Source organism: Drosophila mauritiana, chromosome 2R, assembly GCF_004382145.1.
Source record: "Drosophila mauritiana strain mau12 chromosome 2R, ASM438214v1, whole genome shotgun sequence".
NCBI lineage: Eukaryota > Metazoa > Arthropoda > Insecta > Diptera > Drosophilidae > Drosophila > Drosophila mauritiana.
Window position 1 is genome coordinate 13677833 of NC_046668.1, and position 21934 is coordinate 13699766.

The window sequence follows — 21934 nt, forward strand, 5'->3', positions numbered from 1 at the left end:
GTAGAACAAAACGACTGAACCATGGCTAATAGCCATGCACGACCGAAAGAATGCAGTATAAAAAAAAAATAAATATCAGTCCTGCAGCGGCAGCTTAATTAATTAACTTTTGTTTAACACATCGGCGCGGTGCAGTAATGATTTTCCATAAGTGTGGGAGCAGGGCAAATAGATTTTAACCTCCGTTGGTTAACGTGGTTCACTGGACGGAAATTGCTAAACTAATTTGCCAATATGCTGTTCAGAAACTCGCAGAGGAAATCGGAGAAAACAATGCAGTTGTGGAACTGAAGGCCTGAACATGCGGTTATCCAATTAAGTTCGCCATCCGGAATCGAGCATAAAAATTGATGCACTCGCAGTTAGGGGATTAAACCACAGCTCGATAATGTTCAGCCGCTGGATGCAATTTGCCGGGCCACCTGTCTTATCGAAACCGATAAAAGTTGTGCAACATAAACAGCACTTAATACCCACATCAAGCGCCGTCATCTCATCCGGTCGTGCATAATGCAAGCTGGGCGAATAACAAAAAGGGGTGATGGGTGTTGGGTGGTGGGCGTTGGGCGGTAGTCCTTTAGTGTTTCACCTGCTCTTGACTTGCGGGTTTCCAAAGTGGAAAATTGATGGTGAAGCTGCCGCAGAGACTCCAGGAGCTTATGCTGATGCTGCTGTTGCAGCGGCTGTTGCCATGGTTGATGAAGTGCCACACTCGTTCTCGACAAAAAGGGCCACAAGACGTCGCCGTGGTGATGGATCCAAGGAGCGGAGTGAAGTAGTGGCATTGGAGGCATTCAGCGAATTTGCCAAGGTCCGCTTTTGCATGGCTGGGTCTCAAAAGAAGTGCGAAATTGACTTTTTTGGATCACCCCCCTCGAAAGTTTGCTCACTGGCTGAGCGCCAGATATGCCCACAATCCATTCAAGGGTGTATTAAATGTAAGGGTACAAAAATAAAACAATCTACCAATCCGTTGCCTGTATATTAAATAATTGCTAGAGCTCACTCCCCCTACATGGATACGCTTTTAGTTCTGACAATACATTTTTTTTTGAACACACAAAGCCATTGTAAATTATTGTTGCAACTGTATTGTGCAGCATTTATGTGGCATAAAAAAGTGCGAAAAGGAGTGACAATACAGTGATGAAAATAACTTATTAAATAACCTGTTAGCAAACTGTGCGCTATCAGAACAACGCATTTTATGGTTTTTTGTTCCACTGAATATAGTAATAACAATTACTAGCATTTTTTCCAGCTAGAGCCAGCTATATGGGCATCACTAAGGCGTGTGTATTCCGATTGAGAACTCGCTCTCCGCTTGACAGTCAACAGCTGCTGATTAACACAAAACGACAACAAAACGGCGGAGACATCACAACAGCGACAGAAACAGCAAACACAGATATGTCAAGCGAATCACCATACCGGTTAGACCCCAAAAACCGAACAAAATGCAGTTCTCCGCCGTACCAGAGCCAATTAACTACAATTACCCATGCAGGGCTGGTCTACTCACAAACACCCAATTGGTCTCGAAGTACATGGTCAGCTCCAGATGCACTTGCTCTGCAATTCGGGGGGTATCCACATGCTACAAAAATTACTCACGCGACTATCTAATCTCTCGACGAACTACGTGCGTACACGGTGCGAAAAGTTTTCGAATCGGTAGTTTAAAAAACACTCATAAATAGAAATTATGCATATATTTTTCAAGCGCTTTTGCAGAATTTTAAAATATTTAAAGATCTGTAATGGTAATACAATTCTATACACAATTCTACAAGCTGATTAATTCAACCAAATAAAATGTTTGTATGAACGTTTTTCTCGCGGTGTAGCCGATATCGGAGCGAGCGATTCCCGCTTGGCTCGCATGGAGCTGCGTCGAGCACTGAGCCATCGCCGCGGAGAGCTTTGCCACTCGGCCAAGGCGAGTGGTGTCAATTAGCGTCGCAAATATAAAGCGGCAATATTATCGACAATAACAGAACAGAATCGAGAGCGATAAGCCCCAAGTGGAGAGTAACGCATAGAATTCTCAGCGAGCTGAGCGGCGGTTTGAGTTTCAGTTTACAAACTCCGGGAAATTTGAGGAAAAACTTTTGCAGTTCAAAAGCATTTTAATGTCCATCGTAAAGGAAAAGAAGGCGCAAGTCATAATTATGTTGATTTTCCAAGTTTTTCACTCACTTTTCCCTCATTTAAGTGCTGGCCTCCGTGGCCACAACTCAAACAATTAAAGTTTCGCCCGCGAATAAGTCAATCAGCTGGCCCCCCAACGCTCAGCCCTTCGATAAGCAGCTGTCAGTCAAATGGTAGTGTGTTGATAATAAGAGAGTGAAACCACGAGAACATAAGCTCAGATACTCCACGAAACTAGAGTCAATCATCCGAAGTTGTTGCATACTTTCAGGCGGTTACTGTAACTTTTCTACACCAAACAGGCCTGTTCTGATCTTCACTTAAGGCTTTCCAATAAGTAACTAGTTAATTCTCTAGAGTTTTCCGTAATTACCACAAAAATTTCGTATACCATTAATTTAAAACGAATAAAGTAAAAGATTATAAGCTAAAAATAAATGTTACACGGTTATTTTAGTATTATAGCTTTCTAATATTTCATAGGTAGCAAGCAAGTTAAGAACTTGTTAAATATTTTCAATTATTTAAAAAGTTTGGAAAAGAATTTGTTATAAAAAACTTATGAATAACATAACTACGTAAAAACTTAAACAAAATTTAAAATACGTACTTTAGTATTTCACTACAAAATAATAATTAAAATTTACTTATACTCAGCATTCCGGTAAGTTTCATTATATTTTAACCTCTAATGGATAATCGAAAACAATGTAGTTAATCCCAATACAGTTCACTTTAGCAAAATGTTGGCAAAAGTGAAAACAGGAACAGGCCTAATTGAGTAAGCCAATGTCTAGGTGAAGAAGCAAACTATTTAAAATACATTTCCAATAATGCTTAAAATGGCCAAAAAGTTGCGCCAACTAATGACTACAAAAAAGTTCAAAAAGAAAACTACGAACAAGAACTCGGAATAGTTTGGCTACAAACTACACTAGACAGTTTCCAACAAGGCCATTTGAAAGGGGGAAAACTCAAGAGATAATTATAGAGCGAGATAGTTCAGTTTTCCACAACAAAGCAGTTTGGCAGTCAGTCAAATAGCAATTATAGAGCAAAGAGCAGAGGAACGTATCGTATTGGATGGGTGAAATATATATAGATCAAATTAAAAGCACCTGAAGAGATAGGCGTTTAGGAGGGAGAAGATATATGTTCTCGATCTGGGCCAACTCGACGTTTTTGCTTACCGGTTTCGCTTTGGGTTTCTGCTTCGCCAAACGCTTCTGTTTCAACATCGTCCACAGTGGACGCACGCACACGCACACATAAACAACTGAAAACAGGAGTGGGAAAATTGGGTGGTGGGTGGTTGGTGGACTATGGACGACGGTGGGTGGTATCCGCTTCAATTGATTTCCGCCTGCGAGTGAGGCTTCTTGGCCTGCAGGGTTAAGAAAAACAATTATGAAATATCAATTATTTATGGTTTCGCTAGTCTCGCTTTGTCTTTGGCGTGCAGGCATGCAGAAGGATATTTGTGCTGTGCGTCGGTTTGGCGGGGGATTTGTCACGTGTCATGCTGAATGTATCCTGTGAGAAGCATCCACACTCTCGCAAAAAAATTGAAATAAAATAAAGCCCGCTTTTGTGCGCCGGCAATGTGTAAACAAAACGGCACAAAAATAAATGAAAAACAAAAGCCAGGACACACAAAATTCAAAAACAAAATAAATATACAACGGAATTTTCCCATTCACCTTGCACCCAATTATGAACCTCTCCAAGGAATGCCAATGAAAGGGTTTTTCTGTTAATGCATGCTAATTGTGTTTGCTTACGGAAACAGGACGAGAAAACGAAAACAAACCAAGATCCGAGTTCCTCGGGTAGTTTCGCTCACCTTGACGGGCTTCTTTACGGGCACAGGTCGCGAGTACTGGTGGTAGACCTGGACATGGTTCGATGTGAATTTACCCAACATGTGTGGCTCGAGTTGACGAAGGCGGCGGTTCGGGGCGGAATAGTTGATGATGGTCTGGAAAGAGTTGAATTCACTATTACTAAATCAGGTTTCAAGTTCATATGCAACTTTTCAAAGGATAGAGTCATTCTACAACACCAGGCAAAGTGTTGGGAACTTTTAATTATAAGTGGTGGCTTTTTTAATTGCACCTTGGATATGTAATTACTCTACCACACTGTGGTTAGAATACTCACAAAACAAAAGTGTAACTTTCTAGAATCATATGACTAGAGCTTATGACAGGCAAATATGAATGGGAATAGAAAATAAGACATTTTTTAAATAATTCAATATTTTAAATATTCAACTTTGCACAGTATTTTCAGTCTTTTCAGCTGGAAGGGTTTCCTTTTCCCGCTTATCTGTGAATATCCACATGACCTTCTTCTATGGGGACGGCAACAGTGCGTGGGTGGCGACACATGGCTCAGCAGACTCCGACTGCGAATCCGTCTGCGTATCCGTATTCCGTCTCAAGTGACAGGACGACGGGCTTTGAGCTCTGCTTCATTACAGTAATGCGAGCTGGCCAGAACGGCAGCCAAAGTTCTGGACAGAACGTGAGTGGGCCGGCCAGAAAGTGAAATAAAATAAGCGCTGGAAACAGCAAAAGTTATGCCAAGTATTCCCGGCTAAGCATGAATCAAGTGCCATAACACGAGCACCCCGACAGACCGAGAAAAGCGGGAAATGCGGGAAAAGCGAGAAAGGCGGCGAAAGCTGAAGCGAAAGTAAAGCCGAAGAAAAAGTCCGGAGCCGCGTGCTCTTAATTTGCGGAATTCAAGACATTCGCTTTCATTCGAGATTATACTGGAGCATTATAATCCGCTCCAGCGTTGGATGGGCGGAATTCACAGTCCCGCATGCTGTGAGCACTCCACGGAGAAAAAAGCTAGTAAACGACAAAATCAATATCTAAATACGATTTCCACCCACATGTGATTAACTTTTGTGCAGTCAGTTAGGCACACAGTTGAGATAACGCACCATTAAATTTATGCACGAACAAAAGACATTTCAGCCAAGTACCAAGGACACGTCGGTCCTGCCGACTTTTCCCCCAAATGATTGCTCAAACTTATAATTGGACTTTAATAAGCAATTGCCTGGCAGGCAATGTGTGTGCGTGTTTGTTTCGAATTATTCGGGATGCTTTAACTTGTTGTTCGCTGAAAGGCACAGCACACTATGGCAACGTGATTAACCGACAGGACTTGCAGGTCCATATCAATCGCGTACTAAGGACCGCAACTACTTGCATCAAACTTCAGCGAACTGGCAAGTTTCCAGTGGTTTCCATTCGTGATGTGGTGTGATGGCCCACCACTTGAGGACTCTTCTTGAGTGCCACAATCAGTCTGCCAAGTCGGACGAGTGGGTGCTGGGTGTGAAATTTATACGCCAGCCCGCATTTGCGTCACTGTTTAAAGATTTTCCCCCACTGGCGCGCAAATGATTGCGACGGAAAGGAGACAAGGATGAAAGGACCTGCCTCCGGGTGAACCAGAACAGGAGCCGGAGCCATGTGCCTCGCCATGTGCACAATGCCCCCACCCCTGATCCACAGCACATTCTGTTGTTCTCGTCAGTTGTTTTATAATCTAAGCCTCTTAGCTTGCTTTCCCAATCTTTTTTAGTAGAAAAAACACATATGGATTTCCGCCAAAATGACTTTTAGACGAGCCAAATGGAAGGCATTGTAATTAAAAAGGTTTTTTCTCGAATCACTTTTGATTTTACCTAGCCAAATTGATGGCCCAAATCCTATTAGGTTTATTAAGGATTTTCATTCGTTGGTTAAATACAAAAATATGTTTAAAACCGAATTAAACTTATTAAACGCAAGTAAAATAATAATATATTATAAATATTTGATTAAGATATATACTTGATAGGATTGTTTGTTTGGTTAATTCTAGCATATTCTCGTAAAAGTGTAACCCTAAACTGACGGTAAGTGTTAATTTTATGGCTATCAGTCATGGCCAACTGGGGTATGAGGCACCTCTGCGGACACTGTCGACAAGTGCCAGGGAGTGCCTGAATGAATGGGTTCCTAATTGAGATAAGAGTGACGCAGGCTGCTGCCTCCGGCGATGAGAAATGAACCCAGGATGTGCCAACTCAAACAGAAAGAAATAACACTTTCACTGCTCGCTGCTCGGAGAGTGTGGCACTTTCTCCGGCGATGTCCGAGCCAAACAAATTAGCGGGGCCAAGAGCAGATAGCCAGATAGCCAGCCAGCTCGCAGTTTAAGTGTGAGTGTATATGGCGAGCCCTGATTATTGGAGAAAGGATAATGGCAAGGGTAAGCTGACCCACAAACACGATTAAGGAGACCAAGGACAGAGCCCGGTGTTGGGTTAAATCTTTGTGTGTTTGCTGCTGTTGTCTCTGCAATCATTCAAGCGCAGACAAATGCCCTGGTGTTTGTTTATGTCAACATTGTGCCTCTGACCCACACTCCGCTCTCACATGCCTTTCATGTTCCACACGATTTTTCCCCATTTCCCAGAGCTTTTCTCTGCTTTTTTCTCGTTGCCAGGACATCACCAACATAATGGATCTCATCAGCCGCAAACTGAAATCCAAGAGCAAACAGCTAACTAACGAGTAGCTCCGACTGCCACAACCCCGAGGATTGAGTAGTCGTTTAAACTGTCATCATTCGCCGTGTGCCATCAATGATTTGCGAGGTCACAACCGAAACGTTTTCCATATGCTGACCATTGAAAGTAGCCAGAGATTTATTTCTCTTTGACCGCATTAGCCAGAGCTTCTTTAGACCCATTCATCTTAATTAAATCTCTATCTGTCGTTGGACAAAAGGACTTTATGGCCTTTTGCATTCGCAGCAGCTGTTTAAATGCTTATTTTTAAAATGGTTTCCAGAGCAAATGCCAAATGTACACATAACGCCAAAACTCAATAGACAATAATTCATTTATCATTTCACTTATGCAACCGGCTAATGTATATCATTACGTACAAATTAAAATGTGGATACAAAATTTACGGCAAATAAAATTAGGCTTCGGTAGGCTGTGATTGTATATTAATAATAATTTGATTATTTAGCCTTTGGTCAACTTTACCAAAGAGGCAAGGATAAAATTATGAAGTATTTTTCGCATTTCATATTTAGCTGGATTTTGCTAAGCAACTTCCAATATATTAAGAATTTATTTCAATTTACCTAAAATCAATAAATGAATACGAATTTCTATAGTTAAGACTGCTTATATCAAGATCCCTTGGCATATTTCAAAAGGCGTTCTTCGATCTGCCGGCTAAACATTCGCACCAAACTCTCGGCCACGCTGACTTGGCTATAAGCGAGTGCGCAAATGGGCTTACTGTTCCTCATCTTGTCGGCAATGACCAGCGTCCAATCGATCTCGTGGGGATGTGTCTGACCTTTAACAAAGCGGGCGAATATCTCCGGCAGCCATATGGCACCATCACGACAATAGGAGCACTGTTTGCAAGTGTGCTTCTCGAAAAACTGAATTGATCGCAACATTATTGACAGAGGATCACAGTCCTTGGTCATTACAATAACAGCTCCGCACCCGAAACCACTGCCTGCATCCGTCAAACTATCGAAGTCCATGAGAACCTTTCCGGATGTTGATGGATCCAACAATGGTGTCGACAAACCACCTGGAAATACTGCTGCGAGATTGTTCCAACCACCTTTTACTCCACCAGCATGCCGCTCTATAAGGTCCTTCAGGGGTATGGACATCTCTTCCTCCACAGTACAGGGGTTATTCACCTGACCGCTGAGACAGTAAAGTTTGGTTCCCGTGTTGTAACTGCGACCCAATCCTGCCCACCACTTGGAACCTCTTCGCAGAATGGTGGGCACTACGGCAATGGACTCGGCATTGATCACCAAACAGGGATGCTCGAAGTAGCCCTTTTCCGTAAGGAAGGGCGGACGACGTCGTGGTCTTCCCAGTTTACCCATCAAACAGTTGATCATGGCGGTTTCCTCGCCACATAAGTACCGATCTCCACGCTGGACCATCACATCGAACTTGATGCCCGTGCCACAGACACTGTTCCCCAACAAACCATGATGATAGGCCTCCGCCAAGGCAAAGTGCAGGTTGCAGGCCTCGTTGTAGAAGCGATTCCGAATGTACACAATGGCTCTACCGCATCCCATGGCCACACCCACCAGCAGGATACCCTCGATCAGTTTGTGGGGTTCATGTCTCAGGATCTCACGGTCCTTGCAGGTTCCAGGCTCTCCCTCTGCACAGTTCACGATGACCATTTTGGGCACCTTTTCGGACTTGGTCTGGCGTAGGAATTCCCACTTCAGTCCGGCATAGAAGCCAGCTCCTCCCCGTCCACGCAATCCACTTATGCTTATCTGCTTCATGATCCATTCGGGACCCTGCTCCAACAGCTCAGCGGTGCGATGCCAATCCCCACGTTGACAGGCTCCATGCAAACGCCAATCGTGACGTCCATAGAGGTTCTGAAACACACGATCACAATCATCCAGCGGACCAAATTTGGTCTTGCAATTGGGCTCATATCCCTTGGGCGGATCGATAATGGGAGGCCTATCGGGACCCAGCTTTTTGTTACCTCCCGCTTTCTTGGCAGTTTGGACCAGACGCAGTTGTTGTTCCCAAACAGACGGTAAATAGTTTTTAAGCTTCTGCCGCAACATTTTGTCGTCTTGAAAAAGAGAATTTCTGTGTATGCCTACTATTTGAAAATCAGAATGACAGTACCTTCAAGAAATGTTAAATAATTGAAGTTTTAAAATCTTTCAACTTTCTATTAGATATCCAATCGATTTTTTACCAATATGTGTCAGTTTGCGGTCTATTTCGCAAAATGTCAGTTTGTTTGAAAAATGTAGGCTGCGGGTGGTTTGAGCCATGTTCATTTTATTCAAATTTGGGCTCAAATTAGAAATTGAAGGCCAGATCAAAACAGCATTTATACCGAAATCCTTTTTAAACGAGTTTCCTGGCCCAAAAATCATAGGCACAGACGGGCCAGTAAAGTAAACATGGATGTATATCGGGACAAAGTTGGCCAACGACAAATTGGAAGACTGAAAGTAGCGCAACAAATGCTGCCATAACGACAATGGGAGCACCAACAGCAGCAATAAATTTAGGAGTATACCGGCAGCATACACCCACATCTACATTCACATTCGCATCCACATACACGCTCCATACCCACACGCCGGATGTGAGGCAGTTTTCCCAGAGCGAGGACATGTGCGAATGCGTATACGTAATTTTCTATGAATCGAGCAGCAGCAGCAGCATCAGCAGCATCAGCAGAAGTTGTGGCACAGACAGCCCCTTTCAATTTATGCAACCATCCGACAGCAATTCGCCTTTAATGGCAGGCAACAAAAGGCATCCCGAAACCAGATGAACTGGAGATGAGATTCTGGTACCTGAGCAACCTGAGAGGGATTCAATTAGCGGGCTTTGTGTGCCGGAATGAAATGGTACTCGCACCCAAATGAGTCGCCTGCGACATTAGCGACAAAGTGGAGTTTGGCCCGCGGCGAACTCATTAGCATACACTAATCGGCGTCATGTGGCATCCTGCGGGCATCGCAAGATGCACTCCAGCTGCATTAAGATGTTTCGTGCACGGGGCACAACTATACACAAATCACGTATTTAATTGAGGGGGACTGTTGACTTAGGACTGCCAAGGAATTGCCACACTGTTTGGCTGAGCCGAGAGACAAATTTGGCCAGCAGTTTGGGTCTTGTTTGGGGGACATTACACTCGCCAAAAACATATATCGAGTTTTAGTCAATTGCTGGGAAAGCTGGCTTACTTTAAAATAGCCTTATTCTAATCGTGATATTTTTTTATGTATACCTTCTTACTTGACTGCTACTTCAGTAGCAGTAAAGATTTTGTTAAGTGTTTGCCCTCTCGACTTTGATGCTAAAAGGTAAACTGCAATCCCCCACGAATAGTCGAGTCGTCCCTTTCCTCGTGGGAGGTGTTTGTGTTTGTTTTATGAGCTCAGTTTGCTCAGCTCTGGTTGATTTCGTTATTATTATTGCTTGGTAATGTTTTATGGCCATTTTGTGGCTGTTTTCACACCAGTCAGCCAAACACCGCAAAGCCACCGACCAAAAACAATCAGGACAGCTGTCATTGAGCACTTTTCTGCGCCACGAAAAGTAAACATGGGGCGTACACCGCAGATTAGCTCTAATGGAGTAGCCATTCCAGTTTTAGTTTCATTCCACAAATAACTGAACAGATCCAATCGCGGAATTCACTCCCTTGTTTGCATTAGCAAATGCATTGTGTGCTCCATTTGGGGACTTTTTGTATAACGCATTAAATACATTAACGATAGCATATTTCAAGTAAATTGCGTATACGACCTGTATATTGCGTATCAATACACGCATATATTAACAAGGTTACATCATGGGTACATGTGTGTATTTCATAATTGCTGTAGAACATTTAAATGTACTATCACACATTTCTCTACATTTAAGCTGAAACTAAATAAGCCTTTAATAAACTCCACAAGCCAGTCCATTTCAAAGGTCGTTATTCAGTCCTTGGACTATTTCAGGTTCCACATAGAGTATTTAATGGTTGCAACAGACCACATTCCTTTCGAAAATTTATAGTCGCACATGACTCTGTGCTTTTTTGTCCTTGCCCATTATTCAACCATTTAACGACTTGTATAAAGAACATGAACAAAATCTAGGACAATTAAATCGGAAATAATAAAACTATACAATTTATCGAGGATCACACTGATTGACTAATGGTGTTCCATTTCTACGCTAATTACCATTGGATGGATACGTAGAATCACCTCCTTTGTTGGCACTAGCAAACTCCTAACTAACTGAATTTTGTACACATTTGACACTTGCCACATGTGCCAACGAGTCGATATTGGCACACTAAACTAAACAGCAATCAATAGACGCCCCAAGGACACCGCCGCTGCCATCGACTTTAAATAAGCTAATTTACATGCACACATGGAGCTCCTGGTGGCAATTTGTAAGCGTCGTCGACAATGCCAGCAAATTTACAGCCCACGGTGGCAGTTGCAAGTGGCGCAGCTGCACATTAATGGCCTGGTTGCCCCCCAGTACCAGACCCACTGGATCCCTTCGTCCCCAGACAATTGTGGTTTGTCTTCAGCCAGCTTTGCAGATGCCTGGCCTGGTCCTTTGCGTCTGCTTGTTTTTGCTATCAAACATCAACTCATTATCGAGCAAGGGGTTGCACAGTTCATCCAACTGTTGAATTGGTATTGGTATTTCGATTTAAGATAGATTGATGAATTAATTAAACGAGACACGGCGCTGGCACTGAGATTTTCAGGCTTTAGGATACGAAATTTGCAATTCAAATATTAATATTATTGATGTTATTCCAGCTTAAATGAGGAGAATCAAGGGATCAAATTACAGAAATATATACAATCTTTGAGCGATCAATAAATCCACCTTCCAAAATTGGTGTACCGGTTAAATTAAACAGTTTTCGCTGAGAATCTCATTTTCTAAATTAAATTTTATAATTAACTAACAACTTGTAGCAAATATTGTTGTAAGCTACATATGTAATATAAAGCTCGTAAAAGTAAAATTCAAACGTTTTCACTCACTTCACAATTGGTTAAAGGCGTTGCACTTTTCGTAGCATACTTTTTTGAGCAGCACACTAAACTGGTGGCAACTTTAGGCGGCAGAATGTGAAAGCAATCTCGGTTATGGGCAACAACAGGTACCAGGTAGCCAAGTGAAAAGAAGCAGATGAAAACCGTAAAATTCACATTTAAAGGCAGCACACACACACACACGAACCCACACACTGGGGGGTGAAGTGTCCAGGAGCCGGAACCCCATAAACAAAACTGAAAGTATTTATAACATGCAAACACGCGGTGGACCATGGTCATTTGCATGCTGACCCCGCACAAAAACACACACACATACATTTGTATATGTGCGGTGCGGAGTGAAATAAGGGGTGAAGGGTCAGCGCCTGCAAGTTAATCACGTGCCATGAAAAGTCACGCATACGGCGCAACTGGCGACCCCGGCTGAAAGCTATGAACATGGGCAGACAATTTCAAAAGTCGTGGAATCAGGGCAGCTGAAAACATGCAAGTAAATGTGTAATAATTCACAGCAGAACGCCGAAAAAAACGAATTGGCACAACTTTTCGAGGTCAGGAAACTAAACTTCAAGAACAACAAAGGCAAAAACCAACCAACTTTGAAAATGCAATCCAAAAAAATGGAAAAAAAAACACAAAGTATATGTCCTGTTTTGAATTTATCGCGAATATAAGGCGGTTAGCTGGCAAATTCTTGAAGTCAGTCATGGTTTTCCAGTGCGCTCCAATAGTTCATTTCGTTCCACGAGGTTATTGTTATAGCCTCGGCTATAAAAATGTCCAATTCCAACAATGCGTGTCTACTTCCGAATTCTACTTGCGACCAGTTTACGACCCGTTTCATTCATTGCAAGTCCATGAAGGAGCAAACTTTCCACTACTCATAACACTCAATTACCAACCAAGATTTCGAAAGTTGGTTTTAATAAGTGTTATTTGAATATTGAAGGCGGAGAAACACACTTATATGAATAATAACTTTATTACTATGCACTAAAACGTACACATTTACACTCATTGATTGCTGGCAATTTGGACCCCACTTAAATGCCATTTAAAACTACCTGCTAGTTTGGTATTGTGTACTGTATAAATAAAAATCAATCAGGTTTCCGAATCACGTTACTTGAATTTCATAGGAACAATTTCAGTGCCGAAGGTAAAATCAAAGAAAATTAACTTTTATTATATTATAATTATGGTTTAAATTTATTGATTGCTAGCAACTCTACTTGAAAGTCCTGTTAAGCTACTTGCAAGTTGGTTATTATGCACTAGACTAACCCCATGGAAATGTAGCAGATTGTCCACCTTTTGTACCACTTTTCCGAAGGTCAGACCGGTTTCCTTGCCGTTATGTATTAGCTTTGTTTGCATATCCCAACTCAGTGTTCGGATCCTCCTTTTCACTGGGTCACGTGCATAAATAAATTTAAAAAGCTGTCCCATTCGTTGCAATGGCACGTCAACACTTTTCGCCGGCCAGCCCAGAGACGTGTGGTGGAAATAAGTTTTCCACTTTCTTATGCACGTAACTCGGGGTGAAAGTTTTGGGTTTCCACTGCATGCCATCCATGTGACATGACCAGTGCCTAATGGGTAAGCACTCCTCCTTCGGATAACTTTGAAATCGTGGCCAAAGATGGGTAGCCATGCTCCGGATTTCAGACCATTAAGACGACTTATGTCCGCATCGAAGGTGTGTTTGTCGACTTAATTCGAAAAGCTTGTTCCAACTTTAAACCGATTTTCATATTTGCAGAATCGTCCAAACGGAACCGGAACAATGGCACCCAAAGCGACCAACTGATCCCAAAACCCAAATCGCCAATATGCCGCCAGTGAATGTGAATGTGAATAAACGTTGGGCTGTGGGTGGTGGCCTATGGATGGGTGGCGGCCAGCAATTCACGGGATTTGCATTTAACAGGGTCCGCAAATGCCGCTTTCTGAACACAATGAATTGCGAATTGTGTGCGGGCGAATGGAGCCGAAGGTGCAGGAAACAGTAAAGGGAGCGGAATATAAAACCTATTACAAAATATGTTTGTGTTTCATTAAAAATTTAAGACCATCCGCAAACGAAAAAGGAATAAAGGAAGAAAATCGCCATGTTTATGACATGCGACAAATTCATTTCGCCCACAGAATCTGTATTAAAAATTCTTCACTGATAAAGTTATAAAAACGAACATGTTATGCCGTGTGACAAAGTGCGATAAAGCGACTATTGTAAATTATGCAATAGCATTAAAAATAAAATCAACAAATCTGTCTGATCCAAAATCAATATACATATAACACTCGTGCATGGAGCGCGCTAATCGTGTTGTTAGCTTTATTAAAACATGCATCTCAACTGAAGAGAGGTCCTTGGCAAAAAAGATAATTGAGATTTTGATTTATAAATCTGAATTTCTTATACGGCAATATTTCGCAGAATTTTCAAAACTTGGTTAACCTATAAATTGCACATTTGACAATGCAAATAATTTACGATTGTGATGACAATCTGCGCAACAGATGACAAACAAATGATTTTGGTAATTCTAATCGATGCTGCCAGGACCTTTATTGATCTGCAGAATGACAGACCGTGCGATATTGAGCGTCATTAACATGAGATTCAATCGATTGGTCATCAATATTTGGATTGGGCTTGCATATTTCACGTTTTTCGTTGTTTGGCAATAAGCAATCTATATTCCATGTTCGAATGGTCAGCTGTGGCAGCTACTTTATAGGCCAAAAATACGCCCCATCTGTGAAATATTTCAAGATATTAAAGGCACGTGCGCCCAACTGATATGCTTTATTTTATCTTTCGCAATAAACTTTTACTATTGCATAATACTTCCAGCAGTACTCTCTACAATGAAGTGCATTTTGTTTAGCTATTATGGCAAAAATATTTTTGTTTTGCTTTTCCAGATCGTATATCAGTCTGGACATTTTGATACGATTCTCTTGGTTGGAGAAGAAAACTTTCGCTCCTGATTTTATTGCACAATTGAATTAAGCAACCTGATAAGCAGATTATTCGGTTTTTATCGCATACGTGAAGTCTTATCTACGGTGGTGACGGCCTCAGATTACGAAGAATAATAAAATACATTTTAATTGCCAACGCGAGTCAAAAACCTTTTGGATAAAAACAGTTTAAAGTGGCAGCCGCCCGCTGTCAATAAAGCAGATTAATTGCAAATAAACTGATTCGCTCTTAAGCCATAATAAATTAAATGTTTCAATTAAAGCTTCGTGTATTAAGAACTTTAATTTATTAAGCGAATTTATTGGTAAACAGCGCGAGGCTTATTTGTTTACTCTTAGTGTATTATATTATTTTTATTCACGTGCCTGCGTTATAAATCATTGAAGAGCGGTAGTTAAGTAAGAGAAGATCCTCCTGCTCTATGACGCAATTCACGTAAATAAAAGTGTGTGCGCTCAGTTTTCAGTGTATTTATCTTAATCAGGAAACTCATCTCAGGAACCTTGAATTTTCTGTTTGCCCTGTCGCTCCAGACGTCCCATCTAAGTCTATATCTGTACATCTGCACAAACGTGTGGAAACGTATCTTGTTCGAGAGTATCTGTAGCTTTGTATCTTTGTATGCACTGCCTTCTCCGTCTGGCTATGAGTTTTGTTTGCTTGTCTTTTATTGCGACTTGTTGACGTTCTTATTGCCGCTCTGGCCGTTGTTGTCGGAATCTCAAGTTTACCAACTTGCATAGCAATGAAGCGGTATGAATATGCGAGTCTGGATTGGTCGAGATCCACTTTCCAGCCAGGAGAGGATTTTGCCACTTGTTGTTTTGCCACATTTTGCGGCGCTTGCATTTTGCGCCAGGCTCACGAGGACATTGTTGCCAGACGGCTGTCATAATTTTCAATTTTATACCTCCCGAGCTTTATGCTCACCTAACCGGGAGGAGTCCGTACTATGGACTCCGGAGTTTATGCCGTACACACACACACACACACATATTTGTACGTACGCGCACTCGTAAGCCGCAAATGTTTGCTCGACGTGTCTTTCTGACGTTCACCACACCCGGGGACTAATGCATTAAGTCGATTTCGCGCTCCAATGGATTTTGTTGCCAATGCCACAAGTTTCGGCATCCTTCCTACTACACACATACATGCATGCATAGCATGTATATGAGTCGCCTTGGATCAGGCACTTTTATACGCTCAATCGAATAGCTCCTCCACTTTCGACTGACTGACTGACTGACATTTTTGCCACATTTAGTCTCGAGAGTCAATGGCACGTTAATAAAATGTCGCCAAACGAGCAGGGATTTTCGCATTTTCCGATAGTTACCCATATAGATGCGTAGGTAGCTGGCTCAGTCCGTAATCAGGATTCAATTAAGCATTTTAAAGAAATTTAATCAAACTTCGCTGACCTTTTCCGCCCCCGGAAAAGCCAATTAACAGTGGCAACAATGAGTGCCCGGATAAACGGGGGGAAATCGGGCAGGAGTTTTCATAGCCCGGGCTTAATTAATATATCAATCTTTTTGTTGTATCCTCTCCATGGAATGTCAAGCCCTTCATGGGGCAATTAAGGGGCTATTGAAATGTTGACACTGGCCGCAACAGGACACTTTTCGGGGTTAAAGTTTGGACGGTAAAAGTTCGAGCGTGCCTTTGTGTTTGTTAAAGAACTTTCCATCATCAGTCGTGTTAACAAGTCGCACGCACATTATTTCTAATTTATGTGCATAATTCAAAATGCGTGGCCTTGAGGGAGAAAAAGAAAAAAATACGAAGCGAAACAGTTGTGTCTAGAAAGTTGGGCTGTCCCCCACTAAATCACATTCATATGTCTTGCGAGTGAGTAATGTGGGGCCCGTCAGTCAGTCGTCAGTTCCTTACCCCCGAAAAGCCCCACAAAAACACCTCGAATCTCCACGAATTGTACTTTACCACTAGCCTGCTTCTTATTAATGTTAATTACTGCCGTTGCTCTACGCAAAGCTCTTTATCCCTTTAAGCCACAACACATTTGCGAGCTTGCCAACAAACTTCAGGCCTAATTTTTGTTAATTTTTTTTTTTTTGCCTTTCGCCCTGCCACTGACACACTCACAGCCAGAGGCGTCGCTCGAAGGGATGGAGATTTTGGGCAACAATTTATGCCGAAAGTTTTCGCAAATTGCTCATTTCAAGCACCGTTTGGTATGCAACACCTTCGCGATATTAGAAAATTCCTGCAGGTGAGAGATTTATGCCAACCATCGTCCTGCCAATTACACACACTCGTACATCTCAACAATATTTGCATTCCACTTGGAAATCTTAAAGATAGACACTGTGCGCCTATTAAGGAATTTAAAGCGTTGAAATATTTTAAACTTCAAAGATACATACATGCACTCAAATAATTACGAATAATTTCCATGGCTAATCTTTATAGTATTAGATTTTAACCAATATTAAGTATTATATTTACATAATTGGAATGAAAATCATTAATTTATTTACAATCTAAAGTCCTATCATTTTCACTCCATATTTTTAACTTTTTCTTTTGTGCTTTTGCACAAACGCTCACTAAAGTCCTGCAAAGTAATTTGCATTTATCTCGACGGTCTTACCTGGGAAAACACTTAGAAGAGTCGGAAAACGCGGCCAGATGGAAAACGCTGGAGCAGAAATACTTGTCTCTGCGTATACTTGATGCTGAATGAGGGAAAATGAGGATGCTGCTGTTGTTGGTGCTGTTGCTCCGGGGGCTTTTCTCGTAGACACTATTAAGACCTGGATGCCTGAATATTGGATCAAGCATGCTTAAATTTGTTTTTCAAGTTCATGCGTTTTGTATTGCTCATTTCGATATTGTTGTTTATAATTGTTGTAATTGCTTTAATGGTTATTATGTCGGTCTCCGCAAAATTTTGTTGGCTGGATATTGCGTAAACAATCTAAGGGTACGAGTATACGCGATGAATTTCAGGTGTTTGGCAATTAGGAATTTTCACATAATATAATATCCGAGTGTTTGTTTAGTTCGTTTGATTGCAATTCACTTTAACTACCACCAGATATTTGGCTCTAGCTAGGGGGCAAAAAGCCAAATTGAAATTGAAGGGCCCTCAAAAAGCCGAGGTCCTCTTTCCCTAGAATGGAAAAATGGACTTATGCCATTGGCATTGCCATTGCGCTCAGGCAATGACCCGGAAGTTTTGGCATTTCATTTATCTCATTTCTGTGCTCTTCGGGCCGCCTCTGTTGGTTTATTTTACAATAATAAACATTTTGCATTTTCATTTCGGCTCTTGTGCAGTTGTTTGGTTTACGATTTTAAAGATTTACGAGATTTGTTTCCACCCAAGCACTGAAGTAAATGGGATCCGCTTGGCCTTGTGCTCATACAGTTAAAAGTTCGTCGTAGAACCTCCAATGGTTATTATAGCAAGTATACTGGCTGGATTATTGTGATAAAACTAAGGAAAACAGTGTAATTTTTGTCAAAAACATATTAAAGTCTGAGCTTTTTAAGAACTAAAACATTTGCATATTTAATATGTAAACAATATTTCAGTTCTACGAAAAATATAATGGCAACTATTGAATATATTTGATGACTATTTTACTTTTGAATAGTGTACATTTTGCAAGCATAGAATACATTCGCAGCATTCCAGGGAATCGTTGAGATAATAAAAATATTCTATTCCGTTTTTTCTGGTTTTTTTCGCCCCACCCCCGCCTCACTTCACTGGTTATAGCATTGTGTTGTCTAAATAATAGAATCGAATGGGGTTAATGGGAAAGAAATGCCGTGTAAGGTCCGGTCCAGTGGCGGTACAATATTGGAGGGGGGAACTTCTTTTGAATATACTACCCATATACAATAGATCATGTATGAAATCAAAGAAGTCGATGGTGCCATCGAAATCGGTTCCTTCCAAACCTTACATTTTCACTGTCACAGAAACTGTTGACAGTGATCTGAAATCAAAAATAAATAGTTTCTATACTTGCACCAAAGGGATAATCTTTATCCCAAAACTTGAATGAGACTATTTATTTTACAGTTTATGCGCAGTTAAAAAGTATATGCCTCACTGAATTGTTTTTTCTTTTAAGGGTACTACTCTCCCCAAGATTCTCGATTTTGATCCTCCCCTGGTAGACCCCAACAACAAAGCAAGTTCATGAGGGGGCCCTGATCGAAGGGGAGAGAGCTGGGGGTTGGAAAAATCAGGGGGACGCTGGCAATGTCGATCAATGAGCGAGATGGCACTACATAAAGAGAGAGAGAGAGAGAGAGAGAGGACGGAGCAAAGAGAACCGAATTATATGTACATTGTTCAATGCAAAACTAAACAAATCACCAAAATAAATGCTACGAAAATAAACCATAAAGCCCACTGAACATCAGAGCGCATATTAAACAATATTGTTTTTCTGTTCCTGCAGAGTCCGTGGGAGTAAATGTGTTACGGCGATGACTTTGTAAACGTTTTGTTATCACACACGGTGTAATCACATGGTCGCCTTATTTAGTTTAATTATTCAAAAATAATTGCAATTCTTGCCAGCTCTGCGTAATTTGAAACTGCGCGTTTTTTGGGGTTTACCGGGCAACGGGACACGACACACACGAATCACAAAAAACACTGGTACACACACGATAACGGTTAAGCAGCGAGACTCGACACAATTGTTAATTATTTTAAAAATTATTTAAATGCGCCCAGCGAACCGCACACGTTGGAGAACCAACAACAAATTGGAGCGACGCTCCGCCGCAAAAACGCTCTCACACACAAACACATATACACTCAGACCAATCAGCTGTTCTTGTTGATCGGCCGCCGGGGTTGCCACCGCATCGAATTCGGAATTCATTTGAATCTAGAAATTACTTTGCCGTCGAGCAACGGTTTTCCAGACGCTTTAATGCTTCACTTTTTTAGCTGTTTACCTAAGGAAAACGACTGCTGTTGGTGACCTTGTGGGCGCACTCCCACTTTTTCACTTTTAATTGCCGAGCGTGCTAGTAGAACTTTAAAACACGCACTGCTTACTTAGTTTTATTGCACTCCGCGGTATAAAAAAACGGGGAACGACCTCACGGTACAGCAGTCCGAATATGACTGAGCGCAGGAATTCGGAGAAGTTCCTTATATACCGTTTTCTCTGTTTCCTCTCTCAGAAGTATTCCAATGTTCCAATTGGAAGTTTCGCAAATGTAAATTAACAGTACCATGTTAAAAATTAACAGCTGTTGCAAACATAAAGCACGTGCCATCGGTGAGCTTCTTTCCTTAGTCCTTACGAAAATTAATATCTTTCAAACCACAAGGATTAAATCCATCAAATTTAAAATGAATAGTCATTTTTCAGGTGTGTACTATGGGCTTTTACTAATATGTATGTTGCTTAATTTGTGCGTATAAGCTTTATATTTTTTGTGTTTTTAGCAAGTGATATCCTCGTCTAACTTTCAAAACAAAATTTCAACTTTAAATAGAGTTTAAAAAACTTGTTGAAACTTGTTAAGTAAGTGTGTTAGTCTATTTGTAGAGTGATCAATTCCCTATTTAGAACATATAGGGTTTATTTGCGACTTTTCACGAAAAATGACTTTTTTAGGTAGCATCCTCTCAATCAGCAATATCAATCAGGGGCCAAACGGAGTTTCAAGTCATTTCATTCATTTTAATCAGCTTTTTTATTGGGCAATTCTTGAGAAGCAATAACTGATGTTGTATTCCTTCTAATAATAAATTTATAAAACTATTCTTAAATAAGCATAATTAAAAACATCCTAGAGTGGCTCTAATAATAATGTACAATCCAATTCTTTTTTGCTTTCTCTGTAAGCCATCTTTAACTTAATACCCTGCGGAGGTACCGCTCTCGCTTCCATTCGCGCACCTTTTCCCTCTGCATATCGCTTCGCGTCCTTCTCGGTTGATATATGGGATCCCTCCTTCTAACAGCGTTTAAGTCGAAGGCTCCAAAGTGGGAGACCCTTGCCGGCTGTTGTTCGATTCCCAGTCCAGTACGTTGCTTGCGAAGAACAGTCTTAACTGGATACAATCGCCCACTTTGACTCGGCCCCAATCCGTGCTCCTGGTCCCAGCCCTGTTTCACCATCAGTTGAAGTCCCCGATTCCTAGCAGATATATTAAACTTGTGGAGCTTGTGAGCGGGCAGAGCCTTTAGATTGAACTGATGCACTGTGGAGGTTTGATGAATTGGCCAGGGGGTTTCCTTGTAGTCCCTCTTACAGATTTCACAGTAAAAGGGGTTGTTGCTATCAATTGACTCATCCTCTTCGCTGGTTTCCTCCAAAATGGGTAGGGATTCCAAAAGATGAACTACATCAGAGTGACCTTTTCGTTGGGCCAGTTTCAGAGCTGTGTTTCCGGATTTGTCTGAGGTCTCTACTTGGACACCTCTCTGCAGGAGCCAACTCACTGCCTCCGTGGCTCCTTCACAGGCAGCCATCATCAACGCAGTCCAGCCAAAGGAATCTCGAGAATTTAAATCCTCTTCCGAGGCCTCCATTTGGGACAGCTCCTCTACTTTGTTGCTGGTGGCCAAACGGAAGAATTTGCTTTTATCAAAAGGGACTATGGTCTTTTGGGGCACTCTTCTTGTTTCTTCAGTTTTGTGGGGATTTGGAAGCTTAGGTTGGCAGGTTGTGGGCGCATCCAACACCTCCTTGTAGAACTCACGAGCTTCTGCTCCGTTTAAGCCATCAATTTGGTGCTTTACTGCTTTCGGGGAATCGGCGATAAGATCCGGGTCTCCAGCTCGGACGAATCGCTTCAGTTGGAGTGGCAATGTTGTTAGAGCCAGCCAATTTGGATGCAATTCGTTTTGAGAATTCATTTTTGACAATAATAATGCTAACTCGTTTTGTAAATAAACATTTTGCAGATGTGCGTCAGGGCTGCGTAGTGCTCAAAAATATCGTTTGGAGATAAATCGATAGCACAACTAATCGAATATAGAGATGGTGATGTTAAGAGATAAAAAATAAATAAAGATGAAATTATTTGGTCAACACTGTCGGTCAAAAATCTATTAATACCGCTCTATGAGCTGTTTTTCAAATTTAATTTGTGTTTCTTTAATAAAATATGTTATGCAGTAAAATATGAAAATA

General features: G+C 41.5%; 3 protein-coding genes across 18 annotated transcripts in view; all 3 read right to left on the reverse strand.

Moving 5' to 3' along the window:
* Positions 1 to 19755, reverse strand: part of LOC117135468 (transient receptor potential cation channel trpm) — a 46309-nt gene extending 26554 nt beyond the window's left edge. For 9 of the 16 annotated variants that reach the window (XM_033295668.1, XM_033295667.1, XM_033295664.1 and 6 more), the window contains exons 1-2: positions 3995 to 4082; positions 3342 to 3535 (exon numbers count right to left, since the gene is read on the reverse strand). In XM_033295668.1, coding sequence (XP_033151559.1) covers positions 3342 to 3389 — 48 coding nt within the window. In that variant the 5' untranslated portion in view covers positions 3390 to 3535; positions 3995 to 4082. Of the gene's footprint in view, positions 1 to 1522; positions 1760 to 3341; positions 3536 to 3994; positions 4130 to 17402; positions 17730 to 19391; positions 19558 to 19738 lie in introns of those variants that run through there. The other 7 variants (XM_033295678.1, XM_033295677.1, XM_033295666.1 and 4 more) reach the window with 6 other exon arrangements.
* On the reverse strand, positions 7228 to 8859 carry LOC117135471 (NADH dehydrogenase [ubiquinone] flavoprotein 1, mitochondrial). Its single transcript, XM_033295684.1, has one exon. The coding sequence runs from the start codon at positions 8806 to 8808 to the stop codon at positions 7363 to 7365; it is 1446 nt and encodes a 481-aa protein (XP_033151575.1). The 5' UTR covers positions 8809 to 8859; the 3' UTR covers positions 7228 to 7362.
* Positions 19756 to 20469: 714 nt separating the features above from the next.
* On the reverse strand, positions 20470 to 21739 carry LOC117137746 (G patch domain and ankyrin repeat-containing protein 1 homolog). The gene has a single exon (XM_033299330.1). The coding sequence runs from the start codon at positions 21655 to 21657 to the stop codon at positions 20647 to 20649; it is 1011 nt and encodes a 336-aa protein (XP_033155221.1). The 5' UTR covers positions 21658 to 21739; the 3' UTR covers positions 20470 to 20646.
* Between the last annotated feature and the right edge of the window lie 195 nt (positions 21740 to 21934).

What these genes read in the sequence shown, in the direction of transcription:
- LOC117135471 (XM_033295684.1), bottom strand. Translation starts at nt 8,808, where the DNA reads ATGTTGCGGCAGAAGCTTAAAAACTATTTACCGTCTGTTTGGGAACAA.
- LOC117137746 (XM_033299330.1), bottom strand. Translation starts at nt 21,657, where the DNA reads ATGAATTCTCAAAACGAATTGCATCCAAATTGGCTGGCTCTAACAACA.